Source organism: Cnephaeus nilssonii (genome assembly GCF_951640355.1).
Source record: "Cnephaeus nilssonii genome assembly, chromosome: 22".
NCBI classification, from domain to species: domain Eukaryota; kingdom Metazoa; phylum Chordata; class Mammalia; order Chiroptera; family Vespertilionidae; genus Cnephaeus; species Cnephaeus nilssonii.
Window position 1 is genome coordinate 26,346,157 of NC_137093.1, and position 27,966 is coordinate 26,374,122.

The 27,966-nt window shown below is 54.4% G+C and overlaps 2 protein-coding genes across 5 annotated transcripts in view; one reads left to right on the forward strand and one right to left on the reverse strand.

Moving 5' to 3' along the window:
- The window catches only part of LIMK2 (LIM domain kinase 2), a 58,044-nt gene extending 39,803 nt beyond the window's left edge, over positions 1 to 18,241 (forward strand). For 3 of the 4 annotated variants that reach the window (XM_079762692.1, XM_079762694.1, XM_079762693.1), the window contains 14 exons: positions 1,672 to 1,807; positions 2,501 to 2,610; positions 3,163 to 3,351; positions 4,537 to 4,642; positions 5,009 to 5,205; positions 6,856 to 7,042; positions 7,896 to 7,982; positions 8,670 to 8,801; positions 9,025 to 9,081; positions 11,292 to 11,357; positions 12,702 to 12,876; positions 13,571 to 13,626; positions 14,867 to 15,024; positions 16,545 to 18,241. In XM_079762692.1, coding sequence (XP_079618818.1) covers positions 1,672 to 1,807; positions 2,501 to 2,610; positions 3,163 to 3,351; positions 4,537 to 4,642; positions 5,009 to 5,205; positions 6,856 to 7,042; positions 7,896 to 7,982; positions 8,670 to 8,801; positions 9,025 to 9,081; positions 11,292 to 11,357; positions 12,702 to 12,876; positions 13,571 to 13,626; positions 14,867 to 15,024; positions 16,545 to 16,689 — 1,801 coding nt within the window. In that variant the 3' untranslated portion in view covers positions 16,690 to 18,241. Of the gene's footprint in view, positions 1 to 1,671; positions 1,808 to 2,500; positions 2,611 to 3,162; positions 3,352 to 4,536; positions 4,643 to 5,008; positions 5,206 to 6,855; positions 7,043 to 7,321; positions 7,469 to 7,895; positions 7,983 to 8,669; positions 8,802 to 9,024; positions 9,082 to 11,291; positions 11,358 to 12,701; positions 12,877 to 13,570; positions 13,627 to 14,866; positions 15,025 to 16,544 lie in introns of all 4 variants that reach the window. The other variant, XM_079762695.1, reaches the window with a different exon arrangement.
- Positions 18,242 to 18,382: 141 nt separating this feature from the next.
- PIK3IP1 (phosphoinositide-3-kinase interacting protein 1) lies at positions 18,383 to 26,994 on the reverse strand. The gene is made up of 6 exons (XM_079762708.1): positions 26,742 to 26,994; positions 25,797 to 25,913; positions 25,580 to 25,699; positions 24,259 to 24,459; positions 24,079 to 24,157; positions 18,383 to 20,966 (listed from the first exon to the last, which is right to left on the reverse strand). The coding sequence occupies exons 1-6, from the start codon at positions 26,824 to 26,826 to the stop codon at positions 20,762 to 20,764; spliced, it is 807 nt and encodes a 268-aa protein (XP_079618834.1). The 5' UTR covers positions 26,827 to 26,994; the 3' UTR covers positions 18,383 to 20,761.
- Between the last annotated feature and the right edge of the window lie 972 nt (positions 26,995 to 27,966).

Genomic DNA, 27,966 nt, shown 5'->3' on the forward strand with positions numbered 1-27,966 from the left:
GCAGATGTGGCCTGAGAACACATACCTGACCTGACTGAGGGGCGCTTCAGGGGGCTGGAGGAGACAGGAGCTACTATGGGTCTAATACAGCGTGCACAGTGCTAATGGAGTTTTGTTGCCCGCCCCCCAATATGTTATTTTGAAAGTTTTCAAATATATAGAAAGGTTGAAAGAGCCCTAGCCGGTTTAACTCAGTGGGTAGAGTGTCAGCCTGCAGACCAAAGGGCCCAAGGTTCGATAACGGTCAAGTGCACGTAACTTGGTTGTAGGTTCCTCCCGGCCCCCGCCCTGGTTGGGGCACGTACAGGAGGCAACCGATTGATGTGCTTCTCTCACATCGATATTTCTCTCTAACTTTCCCTCTCTCTTCCACTCTCTCTTAAAAGAAAAAAAAAAATCAATGGAAAAATACCCTTGGTTGAGGATTAGTAAAAAGAAGAAGAAGAAAAGAAAAATTGAAAGAGTAGTTCAAGGATACCCATGTACCCTTCACCTAGATTCATCATTTGTTAACTTTAAGCCACTTTATCTGTCTATACACACACAGTATTTACTTATTTTTGCTGAAGTGTTTAAAAGTAAGTTGTAGTTATCTTGACTTTCACCCTTAGTTAATTTAATGTGCTTCTTCTAAGAATTCTTCTGTGTAACCAAAATATTGTTATTACATCTAAGAAAACTGACAGTAAATTCACAATATCACCTAATGTATAGTCCAAATTCAAATTTCCTCAGTTGTTTCAAAAATGTCACTCAAAGCTGTGTTTGTTTTTTAATCCAAGCTTTATTTAGGCATTGCAGTTAGTTGCTATGTGTCTGGGCATTGTTCATCGATATGGCCCCTACCCCGACGGCATTAACTTTTTGGAAGAGTCAAGCTCAGTTGTCTGATCAAGTGATTCACATTTTGGGTTTGTCTGATTGTTTCTATTTTTAAAGAAATATATATGGCTTTTAAAATTTATTTTATTTTATTTTTTATTTTTTTAAAATATGTCTTTATTGATTTCAGAGAGGAAGGGAAGAGAGAGAGATAGAAACATCAATGATGAGAGAGAATCATTGATTGGCTGCCTCCTGCACGCCCCCTACTGGGGATCAAGCCCGAAACCCAGGCATGTGCCCTTGGCCGGAATCGAACCTGGGATTCTTCAGTCCGCAGGCTGACGCTCTATCCACTGAGCCAAGCCGGCCAGCGCTAAAATTTATTTTATTTTAGAGAGAGAGAAAGCGAGAGGGAAAGAGAGATAGAAATACCACTCTTGGTTCATGGGTCGCCGCTCAACCAACTGAGCCACACTGGACGGGCTAATTGATTCTTTATGCTTAATATTTGGGGGAAAGAATGCCATATCAGTAATGCTGTTGGTGATGGGCACGTTTTGAAAAATGGAGGTGACTGAACTTCTTTGGTTACTCGAGATACCTGTGTAGCCCAGAGGTTCTCAACCGGGGCCATGATTAGGCGTCAATCCTTGATACACACGCACCCCATACATAAATTAAATGCACATTTTCCTTGGATGTGCATTTTTTTCTGGGAGAGGCTTCTTGCCTCCAATCAGATTCTCAAAGCATTTCAAGACCCAGACAGGCTAAGAAACACTGGATCCAAGGAACATCTGGATTCCAAGAATCCAGGAGAGTTTCTCTTCTTATCTTGCGTCTCAGGTGTTCGGAATGCCAGGAGTCCCTCACCAACTGGTACTACGAGAAGGACGGGAAGCTCTACTGCCACAAGGACTATTGGAGGAAATTCGGGGAATTCTGCCACGGGTGCTCTCTGCTGATGACAGGGCCTGTCATGGTGAGTGAGTCCCTCCATCCCTGCTCCTCGTGGCCATCAGAGTCCACTGACCGTGCCTCCCGTTCCCGGTGGCCATTCATCTTCTGGTCTCTCCATCAGCCAAGGCCTCTCTCTTCAATTTAGTCATTTAACAGATGTTTGTTGAGTTATCTTGACTTTCACCAGTCAAGGTAAGTGCCAGGTGGGACCCTATCCTCAAAGACTCCACAAGCCAGTGGTGGGTGTGGGTGGAGAGGCAGGCAGGGAGGAGACACAATACAGTGGGGTGAAAGCCTTAAAGGGGAGTTTTACAGGCTGAGAGGAGGCCAGGAGATCAGAAAGGGAGACTCTGGAATGAGCCAGCAGAGAGAGTTCCACCTCCCCTACCTGCTCTAAGACAAAGGGCTGTGAGCCTAGTCACGGATTTGCCAGCTCTGTGGTGGGGAAACTGTGAGCCTTTCTAACAGGGGTGATGGCTCCTGGGGCCTCGGTGTCATGGCTGAGACCAGAACAGTTTTTCGCAATCTCAAAAATGATGGGGGGCACCAGTCTGGCACTTCCTCGGGAAGCTCTAGGGCAGGAAGTGCCAAGGTACATTCTTGCCGGGATCCGCAAATCCTTGATCGGCGGTCACTCACCCACCCCTACCCTCACTCTAGCAACAGCGAGGACTCACTTTCTTCATCTGTCCATCTTTCTCCCACCCGCTCCCAGGTGGCCGGGGAGTTCAAGTACCACCCAGAGTGCTTTGCCTGTATGAGCTGCAAGGTGATCATCGAGGATGGGGACGCATATGCCCTGGTGCAGCACGCCACCCTCTACTGGTAAGACGTTGGCCCTGTGTCTGTCTTCCCCTATAAGAATGGCCGAGAGAGGCACAGGGGCAGCATGAGCTGGGCGGAAGGACTACTGGGCATCAGAGCACTGACTTCCTCTCACAGCAGGGTGCTTAGCCTGTTCTGTAAGCTGTGAGCAAGACCATTAGCATCCCCCTGGCCTCTGCCCTTACCTATGGGAGAGTAACGGCATTCTGCCCTGCAGCCCTCCCGGAGGGAGAGAATGGCTGGGAAGGCGCTCTCAGAGGACCCCAGAGCTTTAAAGGCAAAGGCCCCTTAGAGCTCGCTCCGTCCAACTGTCTCTTTTGATAAAAGAAGTCGGGCTGAGGCCCAGAGAGGGCAAGGGGCTGGATTCTCACGGGGTCGGAGGCAGAGCAAAGAGAACCAGGCTTCTCATTCCGAGCGGCCAGCGGGATCGTGGAGGGACAGTAATCGTGGGGCTGCGGGTGCCGTTGCTTGAAGCTGCGTGGTGCCGTGGTTGCTGGGATCTTCCGGGGGGGCGGCTCCGGGACCTTACCCCCTTCCTGCTCCTCTCCCCAGTGGGAAGTGCCATAATGAGGTGGTGCTGGCACCCATGTTTGAGAGGCTCTCCACCGAGTCTGTTCAGGACCAGCTGCCCTACTCCGTCACACACATCTCCATGCCAGCCACCACCGAGAGCCGGCGGGGCTTCTCCGTGTCCGTGGAGAGCGCCTGCTCCAACTACGCCACCTCCGTGCAAGTAAAAGAGTGAGTGTTCTGAGAAGCCCGGAGCAGGGGGTCTTGAGCCGAGTCCATAGATGGGCCTCAAAGGGGCTCAGAACTCCAGAGTCGTGTGCTGAGCTCCCTCCATCCTCATCTTACGTCTCCCCTGGCGCTCACGGTGCTGAAACCACACCTGGGCCTTGGCACTCACCGTGCTGTCTGCCCAGGCTGCTTCCCACCGGATACTTAATGCCGGAACCACTCAGCTTTCACGTGTCAAGTGTCAGATCATGTTAGCTCTTTGAAATTATCTGGCCTGATTATGTGTATTAGTTTGTTTATCATTTGTCCTCCCCACGAGTTCCTTCTGGAACGTGTCTTAGTCTTGTCCAGTACTGCATGCCTAGGGCCTGGAACAGTGCCTGGTATATGGGAGGCGTTCATTGATTATTGCTTTGTTGGTTGAGCGAATGAACGGAGGGAGGAAATTCATTCAAAGAAATTAAGACTCCACCCCAGGTCCAGGCCAGAAGATCGGGGGGGGGGGGGGGGAAGGAGTCTGTGTCCACCTCAATACCAGTAATGAGGCGCCTGTGGCTGCTAACTCTGTAAAATCGTGATTGTGCACTTAACGGCGTGCTGCGCACAGGGTGCTTGCAGTATAGGCGAGAGTTAGTAGGAAGTCGGGAAGAGCTGAGGTCTGCTCTAAAGCCTCTGAGATGAAGGGGGGCGGGGATTGCGTTCGGCGCAGAGGTAGGAGTATGTGGTTGTGTCTGGTATAGGTTGGGTGGTTGGGAGTAGCCAGAGAGGGAGTTGTTAAGTCTTGGAGGGCCTGGATTATGAAGACTCAGCAGGTCTATTAAGGGATTAAAGCAACAAAGTGATGCAATCAGGTGAGCATTTTAGAAAGATGGAGGGTGTGGAAGTTGGGTGGGAGGGAGCAAGCCTAGAGATGTAGAGACCGGCTAGGAGGCTGTTGCATGATCCAGGTGAGAGATGTTGGTAACGATGGTGATGGAGAGAAGGCAGGCTTCTCCAAGATGGTGAGGGTTGGGGGCAGGGAGGGACTCCGATGGGGAGGATGGCGCCCAAGTTTCTGGCTTGGGCAAGTGCCCGTTCTCTGTGAGTGGCCTGGGCCTTGGGGCCGGGTGACTCTTCCCTGCACAAGGGAAATTGGCCAGGCTTGTTTTTAGGATTCCTTCACCTGCCTCAACTCTCGTCTGGTCCTAGGGTCAACCGGATGCATATCAGTCCCAACAACCGCAATGCCATCCACCCTGGGGACCGCATCCTGGAGATCAATGGGACCCCCGTCCGCACGCTGCGCGTAGAGGAGGTAGAGTGGGTGTCCAGGCTGTCTGTGGGTGCGGGGTGTGGAACAGACCCTCTGGGAGATCACACTGTGACCTTCGCCCTTCTCTACCCCTCGTCTATCTCTTTGTCTTGCCACTGAGCCTGTGACCACTGGTGACCTCCTGTGTCAGCCTGGCATGTCCCCAGCCAGGGCTGCAGGGATGGCCTGACAGATGGGGAAGCTGACAGGATGCCAGGCAGAGGGCACTGTGGGGTACTGGCATCTGGAGGCCACTGTTAGCCAAGTTGACCATGGGCCACACTGTGCTTGGATCCTCCGGGCTGACGGTGGGTGGCCTGGGGGGAGCCAGCCTGTGGGACCCAGCCTCACGCTGCTCCTTGGCCACAGGTAGAGGATGCAATTAGCCAGACGAGCCAGACGCTTCAGCTCCTGATTGAACACGACCCCGTCTCCCAGCGCCTGGACCAGCTGCGGCTGGATGCACGGCTCTCGCCCCACCTGCAGAATGCTGGGCACTCACACACCCTCAGCACCCTGGACGCCAAGGAGAACCTGGAAGGGACCCTGAGGAGACGTTCCCTGAGGTGCCCACGCCCATCACCCTGGTTCTGTGTCGCCCCAGGCCTGTCCCTCAGATGAGGCAGAGCTGGCTTTCGGAGAGCAGCAGAGTCAGGAAGGGAACCAGCTGGCCAGAGACGGGCTGCGAGGATTGTGCTGACCCAGCGCCCCGCAGGGAGGTCACAGTTTCATAACCGGGACCTGTGCGTGATCTGACCCAGCTGTCTGCCAGGTTCCCTTAGAAACCAGGGCTCAGACTGTCCACTGCCCTCCTGAGCTGGACAGGAGGCAGTGATGCTGGGCCGCGAAGGACAGCGTGGCTCAGGGGCTTAGGGGCTGGAGTCGGGGCACAGGTAGGATTAATAAATATAAGTAAGGATGTTGAAAACTGTAAAACAAGAGAGGAATGCAAGTTGTTTTGGATCTGAGGGACCAAAACCAAGTGTGTGGGGAGGCTGAAAGGGCAGGAGCTAGAGCGCTGGCTCTCCAGGCAGGCACCCCCCGATGGCACCGTCCAGCTGAGTCCCTCCCTTCGCCCATCGCTCCACCTCGCCTGGCCTCTGTCTGCCTCTGTGAGGTGGAGTTGCAAGATAAAGGTGGCTGTCTCCCCAGTTATGTAAGGACTCGGTGTCAGAAAGGATGCAAAGCAGCCCAGTGTCAGCACTCAGCAGAGGCGAGGTGCTGTTGGCGTTACTAGGAGTCAGGTTCTTTATCCGCCCTCCTGACCAAACAGACTGAATCGCTCAGGGCCCTCTTGGCTGGCGTCTGTTGGAAATAGGGCCCTCCCGACAGGTGGCTCCTGTCACTCCTGGCTGCCCTCTTGGCCTCAGTCAGCATGAGGGAGCTGGTGGCGGCATGGCGCCAGAGGGCTGAGAAGGCCTGGGAAGAGGGAAGATGTGGGTGGGGGTGGCCAGAGAGCTGCTCAGATACCTAGAGGGCCATCATGCAAGAGAGAGGCCAGCTCACCTGGTGTGCCCCGCGGGCACACTCGGCAGGAGGCCGGGCAGAAGAGCAGCGGCTGGGAAGCTGCGGGCCATCCTTGCTGGGTAGCCCAAGTGAAGCAGGTGTGTCCCCGGAGAGGAGGTTGCGGGCTTGCAGTCCACCTTCAGTGCTGCGGACGCAACGTCTCGTCCTTTCTTCAGGAAGTCAAAGAAACAGTCACCAGCCATTACTATGACCGGCTGCTCTTAAAACTGTAAACATGTTGGCTTTGTTGCTGTAGAAATGATACGTGCTGATTATTCTTAAATGTAGGAAAGGTAACCAGATACGAAAATGTGCAGAACATCCCAAATCCCGTTTGGCCATTTTGGGGATGGCAGTAGGCTAGCACTGTGATCCCATTAGTTAGTGCCTCGAATGGAGCAGACATGGACGGCCGATCACCATCTACCGTGCTGTCCTGTACTGAGCGCTCTGCGCCAGTAGCATGTAGTCATTCATTCCAGGTGAGGAGTACTCAGGGTTCCCGCTTTGAATGTACTTAAGTATACTACTGATGTTTGCAGCCCCCAAATGGTACATCTGTCTGACATAAGAGTCCCCTTCCCCAGGCATAGCTCCTGAGCTACATACGTTGGAATAGTCGGGGTAGCCCTGAGGTGCCTGCCCCCAGGGTTTCCTGGCAAGTCTCTGGAGGCTACCCTATCCCTAGCACCATCTTTCCTCATCCTCAGGCGCAGTAACAGCATCTCCAAGTCCCCCGGCCCCAGCTCCCCAAAGGAACCCCTGCTGTTTAGCCGTGACATCAGCCGTTCCGAATCCCTTCGCTGTTCTAGCAGCTACTCGCAGCAGATCTTCCGGCCGTGTGACCTGATCCACGGGGAGGTCCTGGGGAAGGGCTTCTTTGGGCAAGCCATCAAGGTAAGCACAGGCCGCAGCTGCTCTGTTCCCCCGCCCCTCATCCCTCCCTCGCCTTCTTTTGGGGAGTTCTTATCACGTGGTCTCACCGTACGCCCTGCAGGACGCCAGGCCTCCTTCCTGGCTGCGGGTGGTGGTGTAAGGGCTGCCCCTGCCACCCCAGTCCTCCCAGGCTACCTGAGGTCAGCGTTGCTGTTGCAGGGAGCTTGGTGAACCCGGAGACCCGGGTTGGGAGGAGCTGTGCCTGTGGCCCGCCCATATCCAGGCAGTGGGTGTTCTTAGGCACCCAGAAGCCCCAGTGCTGGGCATGCTACAGGGAGCCCACGGGGGAGTGGCTCCTGCCTCCCTGATGAGCAGTCTCGGGGACTAACCTCTCTCTCTTTCTTTCCTCCTCCTCCTCCTCTACTGAGAGCTGGGAGGGGGGGTCAGGTAAGCCTTGAGTCTGAGCTTTTGGAGCATTGGGGCTGGAGAGCTCACCCCCAACCCCTTCAGCCCCCCTAGCGCATGTCTGTGGCATTGGCCTCCCTGCCCCCAGATTTCTGTCCACCTGAGGGACTCACTCCCTTCTCAGATGACCAAAGCCCCTGCCTGGCTTGTCAGCCCCTCCTGCCTCCTCCCACACTTCCCTTTTCCGGGTTCTCGCTTCTCTGTGCATGCCCAGCTCTCCGGGGACGGGGGTGTGCTCCTCTCTGAGTCCCCTGGTGCCCCGTGCTGTGTCTTCTGCACATGAACTCTGTCCACCTGACCTGGCTCAGCGCCTCCTCCCGGGGATGGGATGGCCAGCTGCGCTGATTCTCACACAGTTCTCCAGAACTGCCTCTGGTCCCTGCACCCATGACAGTCGCCCTCCTTGTAGGTGACACACAAAGCCACGGGCAAAGTGATGGTCATGAAGGAGCTGATCCGGTGTGACGAGGAGACCCAGAAGACCTTTCTGACTGAGGTAGGAAGAGGGCGTGGAGTTAGGAGTTTGGTGTCCCTGCTGGAAGAGGGAAGACCTTACTGAAGAATGGTTTCGAGAGGAAACTTATTTGGGAATCAGTCTCTTACAGGCTGAGCAGGAAAGAGCACTAGAGGAACATCCCCACCCCTCTGAATTAGAGCATTATTTGTTCAGTGAACACGTCCTAAAGACAGCACAGCGGGGTACAAGGGATGCAGTCAGCAATGAGGTGTGGTTCAGAGGTGCTCACAGATAATGGGGTGATAGACATGAAAACAAACCGATTTCGTACAACCAGGTGCTCTCATTACCACCTGAACACCCTGCTCAGGGAGCCTAGCATGGGCATTCCAGAGAACTGACACGCTCCCGGAGCATTCCTCCGCCTCTCCCGGGTTGCTCCCCTAACGCAGCGGGGCACACCTGTGGTCCAGGTGCCGCCCTCCAGGCCTTTGTCTTACTCTTGGACCCGCCCACTCCAACACCCACCCCGTCCCCCATGCAATTCCTAAAAAGGCAGGATCCCGTGGGGCCCTCCCCATCCCTGTGGGCGTATTCCTCCCCATCACACAACCTAGGAGGTAGGAGATGCAGGTACCACTGGTCATGCTGGCCCCCTGGAGGCAAGGGGTGAGGAAGACACAGTGGGAAGTAACTGCCCGCCCTTCTTGGCCTCCCCACCCCCAGGTGAAGGTGATGCGCAGCCTGGACCACCCCAACGTGCTCAAGTTCATCGGGGTGCTGTACAAGGACAAGAAGCTGAACCTGCTGACAGAGTACATTGAGGGGGGCACGTTGAAGGACTTTGTGCGCAGTGTGGTGAGTGTGCCACCTCCATTGTCCCCAGGAGCTTGGTGGGTTGTCAGTGGGACACCTGTGTCACTACTACCCTGAAGCCATGCTAGCCAGAGAGACTCACTGCTTTGCCTACAAAGGGCCATGATGGGTAGGACTGGGCACAGGCAGAGACTATGTTGGGACCTGGACCACGAGTGCAGACAGGGCCCAACAGCCTCTGATCAATATTTCCCCCATCCTGCAGGACCCGTTGCCCTGGCAGCAGAAGGTCAGGTTTGCCAAAGGCATCGCCTCTGGAATGGTGAGTCTTGGCACTAACCTTGCCAGCGAGTTGGCAGGGGAAGCAGGGGGCGGCAGTTGGGAGAGATGCAAGGTTGCGGGCAGGCATTGGAAGGCAGCTCGTGTGGGCTGGGCAGCTAATGCTGAGCTTCTCTCTGAGCCAGTGAAGTTGACCCCAGATGACTGTTATCAGCTCACGACCCTACTCTCAAAGGATCCAAATCTTCAAGGGCAAACAGGACATGGGCAAGGCGAACTGGAGACGCAGACTAGCACAAAATGGCCTGGCCTTGCAGGCTCTGAGGCGTCCAGGTTCTGAGGGCCTCTGGAGCCTGCAGGGAACCTCGCTGCCTAGGAAATCTGAGGAGGGGGAATGCGTTCGAGTTGAGCCCTGAAGGATGGGTCAGAACCGGATGAAAATTCCTCTCTGGGCAGCGTAGCCCCAAGGCTGAGGAGGAGGAAGCAGCCTGTGCTGCCTGGGAAAGAATGATACCAACGACAGCAGTAACTGACAGTTGCTGAGTGCTTTCTGTCCGCCAGGCACGAGCTGAGGGACTAGCATGCATGTGTGTGTCTATTCCTCATGGCAGCCCTGGTTTCTAGATGAGACACTGAGGCCAGAAAGGGACAGAAGTGGGAGCCTGGGCGAGTCCGTCCTGAGGTTTTAACCACTGCTCTTCATGTGGGGTCCATGAAGACCATGTTAGCCTGGGGGTACATTAAGGCCCCTGTATCTTAAGCTAAAGAGTCAGGCTTTATGTAGGAAGACAAAAAGACAGATGTAAAACATTTTTTTTTTAGTATGTTTTTATTTATTTCAGAGAGAGGAAGGGAGAGGGAGAGAGAGAGAGAAAAACATCAATGATGAAAGAGAATCATTGATTGATTGGCTGCATCCTGCATGCCCTCTACTGGGGATTGAGCCCGCAATCAGGGTGCCCTGACCGGGAATCGAACCGTGACCTCCTGGTTCACGGGTCAAAGCTCAACCATTGAGCCACTCGGGCTGGGCTAGAAGATTTTTAAGCAAGCAAGCTTTGTGGCCAGAGCTCTTCTTTTTTTTTGCAGAGGAGTCTGGTGTGGTCAGTAGGTTGGGGTAGGATTGGGAGAACTCGGCGCAGGAAGACCTGGGTCGGGGGCTAATGAAACATTTCAGGTTTCTGAATTTTAGGGGATGGCTGGGGGCGGACAGGAGATTGGGAGGCAGAGTGGAGTCTGAATGGAGAGAGGGGTTGGCAGTGAGGGAACAGGTGAAGGGAGAAAGAAGAGTTCGGGGGGTTTGAGGTATTTAGAAGTATGTCGGTGTCATTTAGCAGACGTTTGGTTGGGAGACAGGTTTGGGAAGAGCTAGGATAGGTGCCTGCTGAGGCTGATGTGGGGTTCATGGGGTTCAGCACGGGAAGAGAAGATAGCTTTGAGAAGGGCTGACGTTGGGGAGGCTGGCAGGAAGAAGCGGGTGCACAGGAGTCTCTCTCGGGCAGGGGTGGGTAACCTTTGGGGGGGATGGGCACAAGCAAGAGCAGTTCAGGAAGAACTCCCTGCGTGGGAGCAGCCCCAGGAGCCGAGGGGATGGAAGCAGTGTTGCAGGGGCCTGGGAGGGGGGACGTGGCTTCAGAGAGTAACGAGAGCCAGAGATGGAGGCCTGGAGGGGGAAATAGCAAACAAACCTGTTTGGAAACATTTGGTTAGGAAGAAAGAGAGGTTGAAGTGCAGAGAGCAAGGAGTGTGCTGAGTCTCGGGGAAGGGGAATGTCCGGAATACAGGGCCCGCTGGTTCAGGGGGAGGTCGCTGATGCCCGCTCACAGGCAGGAAGGATCCAGGGTAGCTGAAACCAGTCACTGGGATGAGGGAGCCTGGGGTGCTTACTTCACATGTCCCAGATCTACGTAAATGGGTAAAGGGGTTGGGGACATGCAAGAGCCAGGGCCCAGGACAGTTGGCGATTTCAGGAGACAGCAGTGAGAGCTTAGAGCAGCCACTAGGTTGGGGCCGCCCAACAGAGGATGGGCAGGAGGCAGCAGCAGGGAGAGAGGAAGCCCAGGCGGCCTTTGGCTTTCTGTTGGTGTTGGGACAAGGGAGTGACGGCTGGGGGGCCTGGGCTCTGGAGTCCGGGTTGGGTTCTGAAGGCGGGTGGGGTTGGCCTGGACGAAGAGCCAGTTCGATGGCCCAGATCCGGAGCCCGCGAGTGGTTGGTTTCCTGGCCATCGGCCTCAGCTCGGACTTCTGTTTCAGGCCTACCTGCACTCCATGTGCATCATCCACCGGGATCTGAACTCGCACAACTGCCTCATCAAGCTGGTATGTCTCGCTGTTCTGGGGCTCCCCGGGGCCAGCCCTCCAGGCTTCCTGGTCGCAAAAGAATTGACTGTCCTTTAGAGAGATGTCGCCTGGGGCTCCTGTTTGCCCTTCCTGCTGCCTGCAGTGCCCTTCTCTGTCTTCTGAGCTCTCAGATACTCGCAGATACAGTTCCACCTCCCCCCAGTCGCAGCCTTTGAAATCCTTTGGTTGGAAGGGTTTCTGCGCATACAGCCCCGTCACGTTCCTGGTTTTGCCCCCTGATGGTCCTGTAAAGCAGCTCATGGTGGACCCCGTTTTACAGCTCTGGCGCCTGAGGCCACAGGGCTAGTGCATTTGTAGTGACCGGGTTGGGGGCCTCCCACGGGTGGGTCAGCTCTGGTTGTTATAATGTTATTCCTCCTGTGGACTTGCAGTCTGGCTTCCTGGGTGTCCACTAACTTGCCCTGGCTTGACCTTCTGGACCCAAACTATCTTAATCCGTTTTCCACATGACTGCTCCATAGCTATTTATTTATTTTTTTAATCCTCACCCAAGTACATGTTTTTCATTGATTCTACAAAGAGAGGAAGGAGAGAGAGAAACATCGATCGGCAGCCTCCCATATGTGGCCCGATCAGGGATCCAACCCGAAACACGGATATGTGCCCTGATCGGGAATCAAACCCGAGATGAGACCCTTCAGTGCATGGGACAATGCTCTAACCAACTGAGCCACACCAGCCGGGGCCCCCAGAGCTAATTGAAGAGCTTTTCTCCCCCAAGTCTCCACCTTGTCTTTTTTCTGTCTTATCCTGATTCTAGCCATGGCCTTAAATCTTTTGGGGAAGCCCTAGCGGGTGTGATTCAGTTGGTTGAGTGTTGTCCCAGGCACCAAATGTCACCTGTTAGATTCCCAGTCAGTAACATGCCTGGTTGCAGCTTGATCCCCAGTAGGGGGCATGCAGGAGGCAACCAACCGATGTTTCTCTCTCTCTCTCCCCCACCCCTCCCTTTCTCTCCTTCTCCCTTCCTCTCTCCCTAAACTCAATAAAAACATGTTTAAAAAAATATTTTGGGGGACAAACGAAACAAAAGAAATCCCCTGTTCTGCCTCTGAGTTCCACTCTCTAGTTCTCGGAGCCTTCCCCCTCCAGGCTCCAGGGGCTCTGCTGTGAGCACCCCCAGGTCTCGGGAATCTGCTGTGAGGAGATACTAAACTGCTAGCAAACAGAAAGCTGAGCCTTGTCTGTCTGAGGACTTCAGCTGGGACTCACTCTCCTTTGCTGCCCATCTTTTCTCTCCTTCCCAATGACTCCTCTTAGAAATGTCCCCACCGAGTCCTGACCTGGCTCTTGTCCCACCAGGACAAGACCGTGGTGGTGGCAGACTTTGGGCTGTCACGGCTCATCGTAGAGGAGAGGAAAAAGCCCCCAGTGGAGAAGGCCACCAGCAAGAAGCGTACCCTGCGCAAAAATGACCGCAAGAAGCGCTACACGGTGGTGGGGAACCCCTACTGGATGGCCCCTGAGATGCTGAATGGTGAGGACCTGGTGCCCGGAGGGGACATGCCTCCAGAGGGGCGTTGGGGGCCACTTCTCACAGCAGAGCCCTGGGCGCTCCCGGGGAGGCCTGTGAAGGGTCAGGCCAAGTTCCCGGAGCTGAAGGCTGCATTTCTCTCCCTCGCCAGACAGACTGGGCCTCATAAACTCCTTCCTCCCTGAGCGCAGGCCCACGAGCTCGTCAGTGTCCCATCGAGGTTTAGGGTGAGGTCCGGCTGAGACTTTTGTGCCCCAAGAGTAGGTGAGGGCTCAGGCATCTACTGCCTGATTTAGCCTCTCCTTCTCTCTCTGTGCTGAGAGCTGAAGTGTGGTGCCCTCTTGTGGATAATGCTCACACCAGCCAGAGGTGCTGGCTGGGGTTCTTGAAACCCACAGGGTTGTGAGGCCTCAGAAATGAATGGTCTGATACAACCCTTTTTGGAATCCGAGGCCCAGAGAAGCTCAGTGGTTTGCCCAGGAGCACACAGCTGGCTAACGGCAGAGTCCATTTGAACCCAGATCCCGTGCTCTCTCCCTGTCCCGTGCAGTTTCATCTTGGGCAGTGTAGGTTTATAACATCTTTCCAAGGCAGCTCACCCAGGGCCGAGGAAAGGCTGTGGCCTGGCTTGGCCCGAGACTCGGTGCAGAGCAGGTAAGGGACCAAACCTAACAGCCGCTCTCCTGTGTTCCCCAAGGAAAGAGCTACGACGAGACGGTGGATGTCTTCTCTTTCGGGATCGTTCTCTGCGAGGTGAGCTCCCGCACGCAGGCAAAGCCTGAGGCAGCAGGCCTGGCAGCTCTGCCCTGCCCCGAACGGAGGCTCCTCCTCCTAAAGATGAGTAACTCGCCATAAAGTCAGCACGAGGGTAGGGTTGTCCGGGTCACCACACATCTCTTGCCACAGTCGGATTGTTGGTCCCATAAGGCTGGAGCAGGGTTTTTTTTCAAGTGAGAAAATAGTCTCAGAAAGGGAGAGTGGCTTGCTCTTTATCACACGGTCAGTAAGGGGCAGGCGAGGCTTGGAACCCCACTAGGAAAGGCAGATTGTTCCTGTGGCCGTCTGTCTAGCCCGAGGCAACCTTTCCCCCTGCCCTCCGCCTGGTAGTGGAAGCAGCCACTCCAGGAAGTGCCAGCCCGTCCAGTACAGTGCTAGGCACTGGGGGGGGGGGGGGGGGGGGGCGGGGGGCAGAGTGAGTCCTGGGAACAGTCCTGCCCTTGGGACTTAGTTCACTCAGTCTCGAAGCAGTCGGCCCAATACAATACATTAAGGGTTTCTGTAATTCCTACAAAGTGTTGAGTGGTAGAGAGACAACGGACGATTGGAATAATGAAGAAAGGTTCTTTTAAAAATTACTATTTTTAAGTTAATTTCAGAGCAGAAGGGAGAGGGAGAGAAAGATAGAAACATCAATGATGAGAGAGAACCATTGATCAGCTGCCTCCTGCATGCCCCCTACTGGGGATAGAGCCTGAAACCCGGGCATGTGCCCTTGAACGGAATCAAACCCAGGACCCTTCAGTCCGCAGGCCGACGCTCTATCCACTGAGCTAAATTGGCTAGGGCAAAAATCGTTTTCTTTAATAGAGATCACTTGAGTATCTACTGTGTATAATATAAAGCCGTAGGCTGGTGCCACGGGATTTCAGACATGCATCAGACCCAGCCCCTCGTTTCACAGAGCCTGGACTCTGGCAGGGGACGCTGCAGGCCAGGGAGGGATGTGTGGGAACTGCCCCTCCAGATTCGGAGCACTGTGCTTCCACTGCAGTAAGACCTTCTACACCCTCCTCAGTATTCAGACTCTCAGTCAAAAGACACGTCGGGATTAACAAGACTTCGAGAGGCAGGGTTGGGGAGGGTGGCTCTTCAACCTCGGTTTTCATCTTCCTCTTCTGCGCCTGCTTCCTGTGCACGAGCCAGCATCCCTCTCCCCTCCTGTGGGCCGCATCCTCCATAGTCCCTGTCTGACCAGCCACCTTCTCGCCTGCAGATCATCGGGCAGGTGTATGCAGATCCTGATTGCCTGCCCCGCACACTGGACTATGGCCTCAACGTGAAGCTTTTCTGGGAGAAGTTTGTCCCCACAGACTGCCCCCCAGCCTTCTTCCCCCTGGCCACCATCTGCTGCAAACTGGAGCCCGAGAGCAGGTTGGTATCTGCCCCTTTGCCCCAGCCCACAAGCTCCAGGGAGGCTTGCCCCGCCTTTGGCTGTCCCCACGCCCTTCCCAGGCACAGGGGTGGCGGAAGCCTGGAGCTCAAGGATGTGACTGTCAACCACTGAAGGCACCAGACAACTGGCATACAGGTGGGGGGTGGAGGGGATGAGGGCATAGTTGCAAGTGACCTGGGTGTAACACAGAGACACAGCCATTAAAAGAAATTTTAACAGGACTCACCCAAACCTATACCTTTCTAACAGAATAAGTGTCTTCGTGTCTCCATACTCCCCTGTCCATGTTCACACACACCACACACACATTTTTTATAGATTTATGATCTCAAATAGAGAGAAAAATTTTATTTTATCCTGTATTTTCCTTGTTGCTACCCAGGCTTCCTGTTTAGCATTTTTGTTAACTACCTGAAATTCTATTCTAGGAAACTCTCTGAACATATTATGATATACATAATGTAGATGTTCAGGTTTTTCCAGGTATTACTACTACAGTGAGCATCTTCATGCATTTACCTAATTTTCTCCTTGAAAGAAATCTTTTTGTTAAAAGCATATCTTCACAGATAAAGCAATGTTTATTTGTGTATATATATTTTTTTATTGTGTTTTTTACAGAGTGGAAGAGAGAGGGATAGAGAGTTAGAAACATCGATGAGAGAGAAACATTGATCAGCTGCCTCTTGCACATCCCCTACTGGGGATGTGCCCGCAACCAAGGTACATCCCTTGACCGGAATCGAACCTGGGACCCTTCAGTCCGTAGGCCGATGCTCTATCCACTGAGCCAAACCGGTTAGGGCAGAAAGAAGTCTTTTTAAAATTACCTTCATTTCCTCAAGTTACAACTTTCATTATTACCAGTTACCCCTGGGACTTTTAAAGTTTGTGCATTAGAAACCTAGAATCTTTGTGCTTTTTTTCTGCTATCAAAAATCATGTTTCTTTTAAAAACAGATTCACACACTACCAAAATACCTAGCACGGGAATTATCTATCTTCTATAATCTCCAATAAGTTAGAGCATTGACCTGTCAGGGTACATGCCTGGGTTGTGGGCTCAATCCCCAGTGTGGTGTGTGCAGGAGACAGCTAATCAATGATTCTCTCTCATCATTGATGTTTCTATCTCTCACTCCCTCTCCCTTCTTCTCTGAAACCAATAAAAATATATTTTTTAAAATTAAAAGAAAAATTTTAAAGACACTTTGTCCAATCCCACCTTTAAAGATTGCATTTTCTCCAAGACATGGGAGGAGCTTTTTTTTCTCCTGGACTTTCTGTTTCTACGCTATCCCTTAGAGCCAGACCAGCCTTCTCACAGTGTTATCTCTAACCTTTACAGCAATCCTGTTTCCCGTGGAGGCACAAAGTTAACGGGCTTGCCCAAGGTCATACAGTTAGAAAGTGGTTAAGCCACAGGCCTGGGTGCCTTCCACACCAGCCCGTGGCCCTACCCATATTTCACCTGCCTCCAACCCCCTTGTCTTTCTAGACCGGCATTCTCAAAACTGGAGGACTCCTTCGAGGCCCTCTCCCTGTACCTGGGAGAGCTGGGCATCCCGCTGCCCGCCGAGCTAGAGGAGCTGGACCACACTGTGAGCATGCAATACGGCCTGACCCGGGACTTGCCCCCCTAGCCCTGGCCCAGCCCCCTGCTGTGGGCAGGGCCATCCCAGCTTCCTGTGGATCGGCAGCTTGTTTAGAAGCAGAACAAGCCATCCCTACTACCTCCCCAGGAGGCGAGCCAGGCGCAGCACCAGGGAAATGCATCTCCCCACGTTTTGGGGCCTGGTTACTGTCTGTACACCCAACACTCGCCTGAAAGCTGTGAAGAAGAAGAAAAAAACAGGCTGGTCCCTGGGCCAGGAGGAATCTGTTACTCGTGACCTCTCGGGAATTCCCTGGGATTCCAGGCTCTTGCTTACACTAATCAGCGTGCTCTGGACCTGCCAGGCAGGATTCTGGGGTGAACCAGCCCCTGGGCTCCGAGGTCTGGGGTCCAGCTGAGAACTGGAGCACTTCAAGCGGCCGGTCGGTCGGTCGGTCGGTCGTGTGGATGAGAGCAAGACTGGGGGCCAGGCTGCAACCCAAGGATGTGAACTGACAGTGGTGCTACCCTCCTTTCACTGCATGGCCCGCCCTCCCCTGGGCGGGGTCGAGGGAACAGGTTTCGAAGAGGCCCTTAGTTTGTGGTGGAACTGGCCAGGCGTCGGGAAGGGCCGGTTTCTGTTCACCTGCCAGGCCACGTCAACGCTTTCGCCTCATGTTCTCGCACTGCATTGTGCATGAGCATCTCTCTGCCTGTAACAGGAAGTCGCCCACCTTGCAGGAAGAGGCTGGGGGCAGGAAAGAAAGAGGCTCTGCCCTCTGGAACCCCATATCCTGGCTGCTGTCCCTCGGAGCCTGAGACATGTTGCCTAGAGCCGGATGGATTCTGGAGGATAGTATGGCTTGTCACAAGCCCGGTGCATGAGGCTGGGGGAGTGGGAATCTCAGCAGCCTCTTCGCCTTACGGCAGCTACTGCCCACCCTTCACCATGCCTAGGTCCAGGCACCAACTTGGGCAGGAAAAGAAGGTGGCAGAGTCCCAGAGCTTAGATGCTGCGGGAGACAGCTCCCTGAGCCGGGCCATCTGTCCCGGACTTCCCCTGCTGGCTAGCCCACCTCACTAGCTCCTGGCTGCAGCCTCCTGAGCCACAGCCATGGTGCTGTCAAGCCCTGGGGGAAGCCTCTGCCCTTGGCTCCCAGAACTCCAGGGACTCAACACAAATAGACTGTCTCCTCCTAAGTGTCCGTGAGCGAGCTTGCGCCATATTTAACACATTGGGAATGGGTCGGGGTATTGCTGCGATGTGTGGTGGTTGTGTTGGGGTGGGAGGGAGGAGGTGGGTGGGAGCGATTCAGGAGAGTGGTTGCTGTTAATACTATCCTGTTCTATGTGTTGGGTGACATGTGAAATACTGCTCATGGACCTGATGAGTTGTGGGATTAGATGTCCCCTCTGGCTACGTTACACAGGCCGTACTTCTGTGTGGCGTGTGCAAGCTTGTGGGGCTGAGCCCTGGGCCCCCAGCAGCAGCAGGGTCAGCGCTGTGGCTGGCTGTGCCTCAGCTGTCCCCTGCAAGCATGGGAGTGGTGGGCCCAAGTTGAGCCGTTGAGCAGACCAAATAAATTAAGCCGTTAACATAACTGACGACACTGAGAGTAAAATGCGACTTGGGGTCTGGCTCTGGGAGACACACGTCGGGGGTCTGCTTGGCCTGTCTGCCAGGAAGTGCACGGCCTCCCCTCTTCCCTTCCAGAAATGCTACTGGCCTTTCCAGGTCCAGGTCACGTGACTCCCCACAGCGGGGAGTTCTCACGCTCCCTAATTCTCATCCCCTAATGTAGACACCAGCCTGCTCCAGAGAACATGCTCATCCCACCTGAGGCAGCCCAGTCCTTAAGCAGGTCTGACTCCCACCCACCAGCCAAGTCACTCCTTTGGGGCCCTACAGTCCCGCCCTCTGCGCCCACTCCTAAAGCCTGGCTGTCCTGGAGTCCCCTCCGCAGGCCTGGTGCCCCTTGCTGATAGAACTGTACAGTGCCTGGCCACGGGCAGAGATCACCGGGGTGTTCCAGAGGCTGAGAAACTATTGCTGCAAATCCAGCAAACACTCCCATTGGTAGCTGTTTCTGGAGCCCTGGGAGTCACCCCCACAGGGACTTTCCTCAGCTCAGAGCTGTCCTGGCAGCCCAAGGACTCATCCCCCTCTGCACACCCATCCCTCCTGGGGCTACTCCAGCCCCAGCCAAGGGCTGCCTGGACGTTTAACTACCTCCACCTCGGAAAGAATGCCGAGGGGGGGAGGATTTGCAGTGACCAACCGCCCACTGAGATGCCTGCACAGCCATCTTTACGGCAGCTTCACCCTGGAAGGTTCCTGGGGATGACTGCGGTTCCAGCCATTCTACTGCTGCCACTTTCCAGGGGCGGCCGGGGCCACACAGGTGTTGACAAGGTAACCAACAGTTTCTCAACTCACGGGAGGAGTATTCCCGACACCCCACAGACTTGGTAATGTGCAGTCCTTTTTTAAAAAAAAAAAAATTTTATTTATATAAGTAAAATGCAGAGCCATTTCCTGCCCTTTATATGCAGGTGTCAGAATGAGGTATATAAAACATGTACACAGAGAAATGCTTTCATAGAAAAGTAGAAACCAGTGATGTTCTCTTCAGCATCACTGAACCCCAAAGGACCCCCTGAGGCCTAGGTTTCCCCCAGCAAACCACCCCCAGGAACTACCACCTGCTGGAGAGAATGGGCCCCACGAACCCCCCCCCCCCTCTGTCCACGTGGGGCAGCGGGAGAGCCTTGGGGAAGGAAGCCCTGTGGACAGGTGGCATTGCTAAGGCCTCCAAATGCGACACCAGGACTGGGAGGCCCTGCCGCGCCGCTGGCACAGTGTAGCACAGTGGGTGGGGAAATGTCCTCTCCTCTTGGCCACGCATGCTGGTCACTTTATGACTTTGGGTGTCCCTTTCCCCCTCTGGGCCTGAGGAACCCCAGCGTATCTTCCAATGGTTTTATGACTGTTTTACAAGTTAGGGGGCGTGACCTTGCTCCATTGCCCTGCAGCTGGGAAGGGCTGGCCTGGAGGCCACAGAGCCACCTGCAAACTCAGGCCACTGCAGGGGCAAGCCCTGAAGCACCTTCTTACCTCGCCTCTGAGCGTAGCCTCCAGGCTAACCTCTCAGAGGCAGCTCACAAGGCCCCGCAGTGCAATTCCCACGGGTACGCTGTTGCCTTAACCCCACCAAAGGCAGAGGTCGCTGTCCACCTTGGAGAGAGACTGTCTGGGGCACCCCAGGCCCACCTCAGGTCCTGTGCGGCCTGAGGCGTCCTTTACCCTCTTCCTAAGCGAAATGTCCGTCAATTCTTCCTTTCTCTTTTTTTAAAGATGTAACGCTTCACGAATTTGCTTGTCATTCTTGTGCAGGGGCCGTGCTCATCTTCTCTGTACCGTTCCAATTTTAGTAGACGTGCTGCCGAGGTGAGCACCTTCCTCTCAAAACAGGAAGTCCCTGGGCCTGGCCGGGCCCACTGTTGTCGAGGCGTGTCACCGCCAGCAAGCTGGAGCCCACCTAGCACCCCCAGCCTGGGTCCCATTCTCAACCCACACTTCGGACTTTCGTACAAACTCATTTCCGGTTCTCAGAGGTCAGTGGGGAGTTCCAGCCCAAACACTGTTTCAATATATTTTTTAAACGTCTCCTCTCAAACTGCTGGACCTGAACTAGGAATAACAGCGTGTGCCGCTCAAGCCCACAGAGAACACACGGAAAGGTGGAGACTGAGGCCACGCTAGATCATAAAGCACAGGGGAGTCCGGGGGAGCTCCCTGTCCGTCCCCGATTCAGCTCCAGGACACAGGCAACGTGGCAAGCCCTTGTCAGCAGCACTGCCGTGGCAGCGGCCACTGTCTCCGTCCACGGACAGAACCCTGCTCCGGGGGTTGGAGAAAGAGCATTGGTAGGACCCTCCCCAATTTCGCCCTCAGCCAACAGGGCAACCTGCGTCTCTTAGGGTTCACCAAAAACCAAAAGGGAAAAAAAAAAGTGGGGGGAGGGTTTTTACCACAACAAAAAGTGTAGATCTTCCCGGCTGTAGGAGGGTAGGCCATCCTGCACCAGTGTCTGCACGGGCTCCTGCCCGTTGTGGGGGGCTCAGGCCCCGGGAGTGCCTGCCTGGTCCATAAGGGGGGCATCGCCCTCCTGGAGGTCGACTGGAGTCTGACTGGTGTGGACCACAACTGTCGTCTCATCCACGATCTCACAGGTGGCGTTGGTGAAGGCAGACAAGGGCAGGGTGATGGGCTGCATCTCCCGCTCATACATTTTCTGGTCATACTGCTCTTTCAGGCCCTTCGCCCTGGCAAGAAAAGAGGGACGCGTTCAGGCTGTGCCTCTTGTATGGCTTTGCTCATTCGATAGCCCAGGCAGGGCAGGTGCCCGCTGCAGTCACAGCAACCCAGTGGCTGATGTACTAGCTTTCTCTCTCTCTCTTTTTTTAATATATATTTTTTATTGACTTCAGAGAGGAAAGGAGAGGGTAGAAAGAGATAGAAAAATGAATGATGAGAGAAAATCATCAATCGGCTGCCTCCTGCATGCCCCTTACTGGGGATCAAGCCCCCAACCCGGGCATGTGCCCTGATCCGGAATCGAACCCAGGACCCTTCAGTCTGCAGGCCGACACTCTATCCACTGAGCCAAACCGGCTAGGGCCAGCCTTCCTTACTAAGAAAGCATGCAATAAATGTTGGCTGCTACTGTAATTGTTTAACCCAGTGGTCGGCAAACTCATTAGTCAACAGAGCCAAGTATCAACAGTACAACGATTGAAATTTCTTTTGAGAGCCAAATTTTTTAAACTTAAACTTCTTCTAACACCACTTCTTCAAAATACACTCGCCCAGGCCGTGGTATTTTGTGGAAGAGCCACACTCAAGGGGCCTAAGAGCCACATGTGGCCCGTGAGCCGCAGTTTGCCGACCATGGGTTTAACCTGATCGGTGCCCTGTTTACATTTAAAACCTATGATACTCTTGGGGTGGGTAGGTATGGTGTGTGTGGAGGAAGGATATATCCCCATTTCACAGTCAAGAAACCGAGGCGCAGAGTAGCAAAATCTATACTCAACAGCTCTTTCCAGAACAGTCTTTTCTCTGATTCTGGGGAGAGCTTGCCTTTAGCCCAAGTGTGGTTTCCTGTCCTATAGTCTGTACTGTACTCAGTGTACTTCTGCAGAGGAAAGGGCGGGGCAGGGGGGTCTAGTGGTTAGTAACCGGGAGTTTGGTGACTCGTGCCTTGCCCTGAGTTTACCGTGCCTTGCCCTGCGTTTACCGGAAGATAAATTCTAGGCCTCAGGGCAATCGCATGACAGTCTGGAGGAGGGAACTTACAAGAAAGGCCTGGCCCCCTCACTGGCATGAGAACCGAGCTCGAAATGAAGAAGGTTTAGCCCTGGCCGGTTTGGCTCAGTGGATAAAGCATCAGCCTGGGGGACTGAAGGGCCGTGGGTTCGATTCCAGTACCGCGGAAAAACGTTCAGCCAGCTCACCTGGAGGCCTGGCAACTGTCACAAGATTGGAGGAGAGAGTCCACTGCTATCCAGTGGCTGAGGAAGGAGGGCTACGCTCGGCCAACGTGGTTTGATTCTGACTACAAATGGTAGGTCAGGGCCGCCGCATCATTTCCTCTAACGCTCTGAAATGAACCAGCCAACCACCCCGCCGGCACGTCCCAAGGGCAACAACCTTAGACTGGCACTCAGGAGACCCTCGCACTCAGGTCAGTACTTGCCCTCTCTGTGCCTCTGCTTCCTGAATCGCAGAAAACCAGAGAAGGAAGAGGGCTTTTCTTTTACAGGAAAGAAAAGAAAAACAGTTTATGACCACAGAGCTAGGCAGTCACATGCCTTAGTCACATGCCTTAGCAACAGCACTGCTCTGGGGCAGGAAATAGAAGCAACTTGTCCACAGTCACACAGATAGCGAGTTAGTGGCAGTGCTAAGAGTTGGCCTCACCAAATGCTAGGTGTGTGATCTCGGGCAAGGCGCATGTAAACTGGGGGGATAATAACAGCATTTGCCTCATAAAGGTGATGGTGAGAATGGAGTTAAAGCCTGTAAACTGCTTGAAGCAATGTCTGGCACCTGGTAACTGTTTCCTATGGTTGCTTTTGTTGTTATTACAAACATTTCCTTTTTTCATCTGTAAATGAGGAGACTGACTGTGTATCACCTCTGAGGACACCTGAGATTTATTTAATGCTGGGTGATCCCCTGGGGCGGTGGGCTCAGACATAGCCATGGCCACCGGAAAATGCAGGCTACCATGTCACTTCCCTTACAGAAAGCCTTCTCAGACCCGGGAGAGAAATATTACAGTTGGGGCTGAGGTCCCCTGATTTTGCCCAAGAATGGCAAATAATTTCCCCACAGGCAGACAGTCCTGTCAAAAGGAATGCACCTCGGGCTTATCATCATGCACCTGTCACTGACATGGATAGCCGTTCCACATGGTAGCCCAGGGGCCCTCTCAAATAAGCACTCCTCCTCCTGCTGTCTCAGCCACAGGCCAGGTCCCCTCTTTGGCTCTCTCTGCGAGGAGGAGGAAATCAACAGGCTCCCTGTCCTCCAGCTCACTTCCTCCCTCCTGCCCTAGAGGAGATCCTTATGGCTCGGGAAATTCAGGCCCCAATGGCAAAGGTGGTGGCTGGGGAGGTCTTCTAGGAGCCGGAGTTTATAATCACTCCCAGAGAGAGTGCAGTCTCTGGTTCCCTGCAGTGAGTGCCCGGCCTGACTTGTGCAATGCCGCTCACGTCCACACCAGACACACTGGATTACACATCGGGGAATTGGGTTTCAAAAAAAAGCTGGGCTTACATCCATGTTCTGCCACTCCCAGGCAGAGGGGCCTAGGGTGAGTCACTTCACCTCTCTGACAAAGGTTTCCTCATCTGTTAAGTGGGGAATAAGAACTCCTACCTCCCAAGGCTTTGGGGTGAGGAATAAAAGCATCAAAGGAAGGGGTTTGTACAAGGCCACCTGGTAAAGACTAGGACCAAGTGTCTACTAGACATCTTGAGCTGGTTTCCCCTTTTCCCACACCTCACTTTCTTTTTCTTTTCTTTTTTGTTGTTCATCCTCACCCAAGGATATTTTTCCATTGATGTTTAGAGAGAGTGGAAGGGAGAGACATAGACAGAGAAACATCGATGTGAGAGAGACACGTCGATTGGTCACCTTCACACATGCCCCTACCAGGGACAGGGATCCAGCCTGCAACCGAGGTACATGCCCTTGACCAGAATCGAACCCGTGACCCTTCAGGTCGAAGGCCCATGCTCTTTCCACCTGAGCCAAACAGGCTAGGGCCTCACTTTTTTGGGGGGGTAAGAATGCCATAAAGGAATCTGATTCGACTTTGTGTACCTCTCTCCCTTCCTCTGAGGGACGCCCAGAAGAGAAGCTACTGACCTCTTGTAGGTGTATCCAAAGATGATGCCAACTCCGATGGCAATGATGATCACTATCATGCCCATGCCCAGCACATTGCCTGCCAAGGACAGGACACAAGGCCCCATTAGCCATGCCCCAGACAATGAGCAAATATTTCTTCATGAATCCCATATAAGGGCAGGGGTGGAGCAGTCATACCCAGGATCCCCAAGTCCTTTTTGTCCTTGGAGTTCCCCTGAACCCGCTGGACGATTCCAATCACGGGCTGCACGGTCGCTGCCTGGCTCCGGACGGACAGGGAATTGGCAGGAGCAAACAGCTGCACCTCATCTTCCCTTGGCACTTCAAACGCCTCCTCCGTTTCTGTCATGGAGGTTGGCAGATCCTGGGAAATAGTTTCTGGAGGTGAAGTGGAAAACAACTCTCATCAGAGAGTGGTCTGAGGGAATGCCACAGCCGAACCTTCCTTAGCATGTGTTGGGGGAGATGAGGGATCCAGCTCAGAATGACCCCCTCAGAGTGAAATCAAACTCCTCCCCTTTGGGCAAGACCAGGCCTGCGAGGGCCACACCATCGCTGGGACAAGGCCAACGTGAGGGGAAGGCCCTAAGGAAGGGTCTCCCCTGCCTCCCACGTCTTCATCTGTCCAAATCCTCGCTATCTTCCAACAGCCAGCTCCATTGCCATCCTCTCCAAGCGTCACCCACGACTCCCCTGGGCAGCTCACATTTATGGAGCCCACGCTGGGTGTGCCAATCCCCAGGTTACATCTTTATACGTATCCACTGGACCCTAGAAAACTGTCTTGCTGCCTCAGGAGCAACAAGCCTGCGCCCTGGAATCTAAGAAACTGGAATTCAGCCCTGACCGGTTTGGCTCAGTGGATAGAGCCACGGCCTGCGGACTGAAGGGTCCCAGGTTCGATTCCCGTCAAGGGCCATGACCTTGGTTGCCGGCACATCCCCAGCGGGGAGGTGGGGTGAGAGGGGGTGGGAGGCAGCTGATTGATGTTTCTCTCTCATGATGTTTCTGACTCTCTGTCCCTCTCCCTTCCTCTCTGAGGGAAATCAATAAAATATATATATATATATATTTTAAAAAGAATAAATAAAAAGAAACTGGGATTTAATCTGAACTCTGCCATTCATTGCCTCCCTAAGTCACTACTCTGAGGCTCAGATCCCCCAAATACCTTCTTCCCCAGGGGGGGGTTGTGAGCAGAAGATAACACACAGCAGGGAATCCACAAACGTTCAGTCAAGGCTGAAAGGATCGCTAAGGGCGTCGGACCCGGTCCCAGGGAGCTCTCCCGCGGGGGAACTCCCGGCCGCGGGGCTGGGCCTCGCCCCCTTCCGTTGTTTACAAGGCGCTCGCGGAAGCTGAGCTCACGCCGGGCGGCGGCAGCCAATGGGCTTCGCGCCCCGCGGCCTGGAGACAGTCCTGACCAATCAGAGGGCGCGGGGCCGGCGGCCACGGCCGCCCCTCCGCGGTCCCGCGCACGGGGGTCCCGAGTGGGTACCTGGGCAGTGCGGGTCCTCGCACGGCCGCTTCTCGGGGGCGCCGGTCTCGCCGCTGACGTAACACCAGGGCCCGCGCGGGTCCCGGTCCGGGTTGCGGCAGTAGCTGTGGTTGCCGGCGCCTGAGAGGGGAGAGAAGGCGCCATGGGCCGGGGCTGGGGGCTGGGACGGAGCCCGCCGCCCGCCGCCCGCCGCCCGCCGCCCGGGGCGGACACTCACCCGACGCGGGGGCAGAGGCCAGGCGGCTCTGCGCTTCCAGCCAGTTGAGGCAGCGGAGGCCCGGCGCCGGGGAGGACTGGTCCGCCCGGTACCGGTGGCCGTTGTCCGACAGGCAGCCTGTGAGGAAGAGGAGCCCCCCTCAGACACGGACTGGCGAGCCGGGGAGCCCTGGGCTGGGAGCCCCTGGACCCGTGGAAAACCGCGCCGGGGCTGGACTAAGCTCTCGCTTTTTTCCCCATTTTTTGTTTGTTTGTTTGTTTGTGTGGTTTTTTTTTTTTAAGCCGGAAAGCACTACTAGCCACGTGCCAAGGTTGCTGTTCTGGAACCTGTGGCCCCGGTGGAGGAGAGAAGGCCTGGGGGTTCGGGTTCGGGTTCGGGGGGGCAGCCAGGCCTGAAATTCGTCCCTGTGTTGTCATTCCGCGTTACATAAACTCCGGTGTCCCCTTCTCCGCAGCCATGGCCATCCTTCCAGAGGGACACTCCCTCCTGAGAGGAGGCGGCCACGGCCTTGGCTCAGCCGGGGCGGGCACCGGGGGAGCCTCGTACGCTGCCGGGAGGGAACTCCGAGCTCCCACTCCCCTCGGCCCGAGAGCCCCCGGAAGAGGCCGGGGAAGGAGGGCTGTGCTCTGGCCAACACCATCCCTGCAAAGCCTCTGGAAAGAACAGGACTCGGGGAGTCGGGGAGAGGAACCCCCCCCAGTTCCATCCACTCCTGAGCCACAGGCAAGGGAAGGGAAAGAGAAAGTAGCTACTTGGCCTTTGTTCTTAATGGCAAAGATGGAGCTGCAAGCCCCCTGGCAAGGAAAAGAAAGAGGGGGGGGAGCTTTTGTGGGACAAGCCGGCTAAAAGCTTCCTTTCCTGTCATCTGTGGGGCCTGGGGAATAGGGGGCTTTCACCCTCCCCGCTTCCCCGAGTTGCTGCAGAAAGGAGAGATGGTCATCTTACCTCCAGATGCATAGGCTTCTGCTAGGAGCATGCTGCTGAGGAGGAATGCTTGCACCCAGGCCACCAGCATCCTCACCGCCTTCATCTTTGCAGGTGATTGACCAGTTGGGGTCCCCTTGGTGGCAGTTCCAGCCTCCCGGTCGGTCCCAGCCTTGCAGCCAGACCTGCCCTTGTTATGCTCTTCTGGTAAACAGCCTCTCTTTAGAACTGGGAGCTTCCCAGCTAGCTTGCTGCAGGGAGGTGTTTTTTTTTTTTCCGCTGAAAGGCGCCCCCTGGCTCCTCTGCCGTGCAAGATCACTAACCCTGAGCCAAAAGGGGAAGGAGCTCAGCCGAGTGGGGAGAGGCAGAGAAAGTCGGCTTATGGTTTGCAGTGAGTCCCTTTGAGATCTGCAGTGGCTGCGTCCGCAGGGCTTTTCACCTCTCCTGTTTCCATGTGTGCAGAAAGAGTAATTCTGTCAGGGGGCATTATTGGAGGGAGGGAGGTCTGGAATGATATAGTCTCCCAGGCAGAACAACTTAGGGAGGACATGCTAGCTTCAACCAAGAGGGTCTCAGAACCACAGAGACCACAGAGAGGGCACAAATAACAGTATCCAGGCAGAAGTCACTCTTTATACCCCTTCATATATATATATTTATTTCAGAGAGGAAGGGAGAGGGAGAAAGAGATAGAAACGTCAATGATGAGAGAGAATCATTGATCGGCTGCTTCCTGCACATCCCCTACCGTGGATCAAACCCACAACCCGGGCATGTGCCCTGACTGGGAATTGAACCCGGGACTTGTTGGTCCATGGGACAATGCTCAATCCACTGAGCCACACCAGCTGAGCTATACTCCTTGAAAAAGAAAAAGGGCCTTTATGGGTTACACATGTTTATGAACACTGACTTGTTTTTAAAAAGTGTATCTTTGTCAGGTTCAGATCAGTCATATTCCTTTGCTTATATTTGGATTTTGGGGTGTCGTATATAGTAGGAATACAGAAGGGGTCTTTTTATTTTTATTTTAAAATATATTTTATTGATTTTTTACAGAGAGGAAGGAGAGGGATAGAGAGTTAGAAACATCGATGAGAGAGAAACATCAATCAGCTGCCTCCTGCACACTCCCTACTAGGGATGTGCCAGCAACCAAGGTACATGCCCTTGACCGGAATCGAACCTGGGACACTTCAGTCCGCAGGCCGACTGTTTTATCCACTGAGCCAAACCAGTTAGAGCC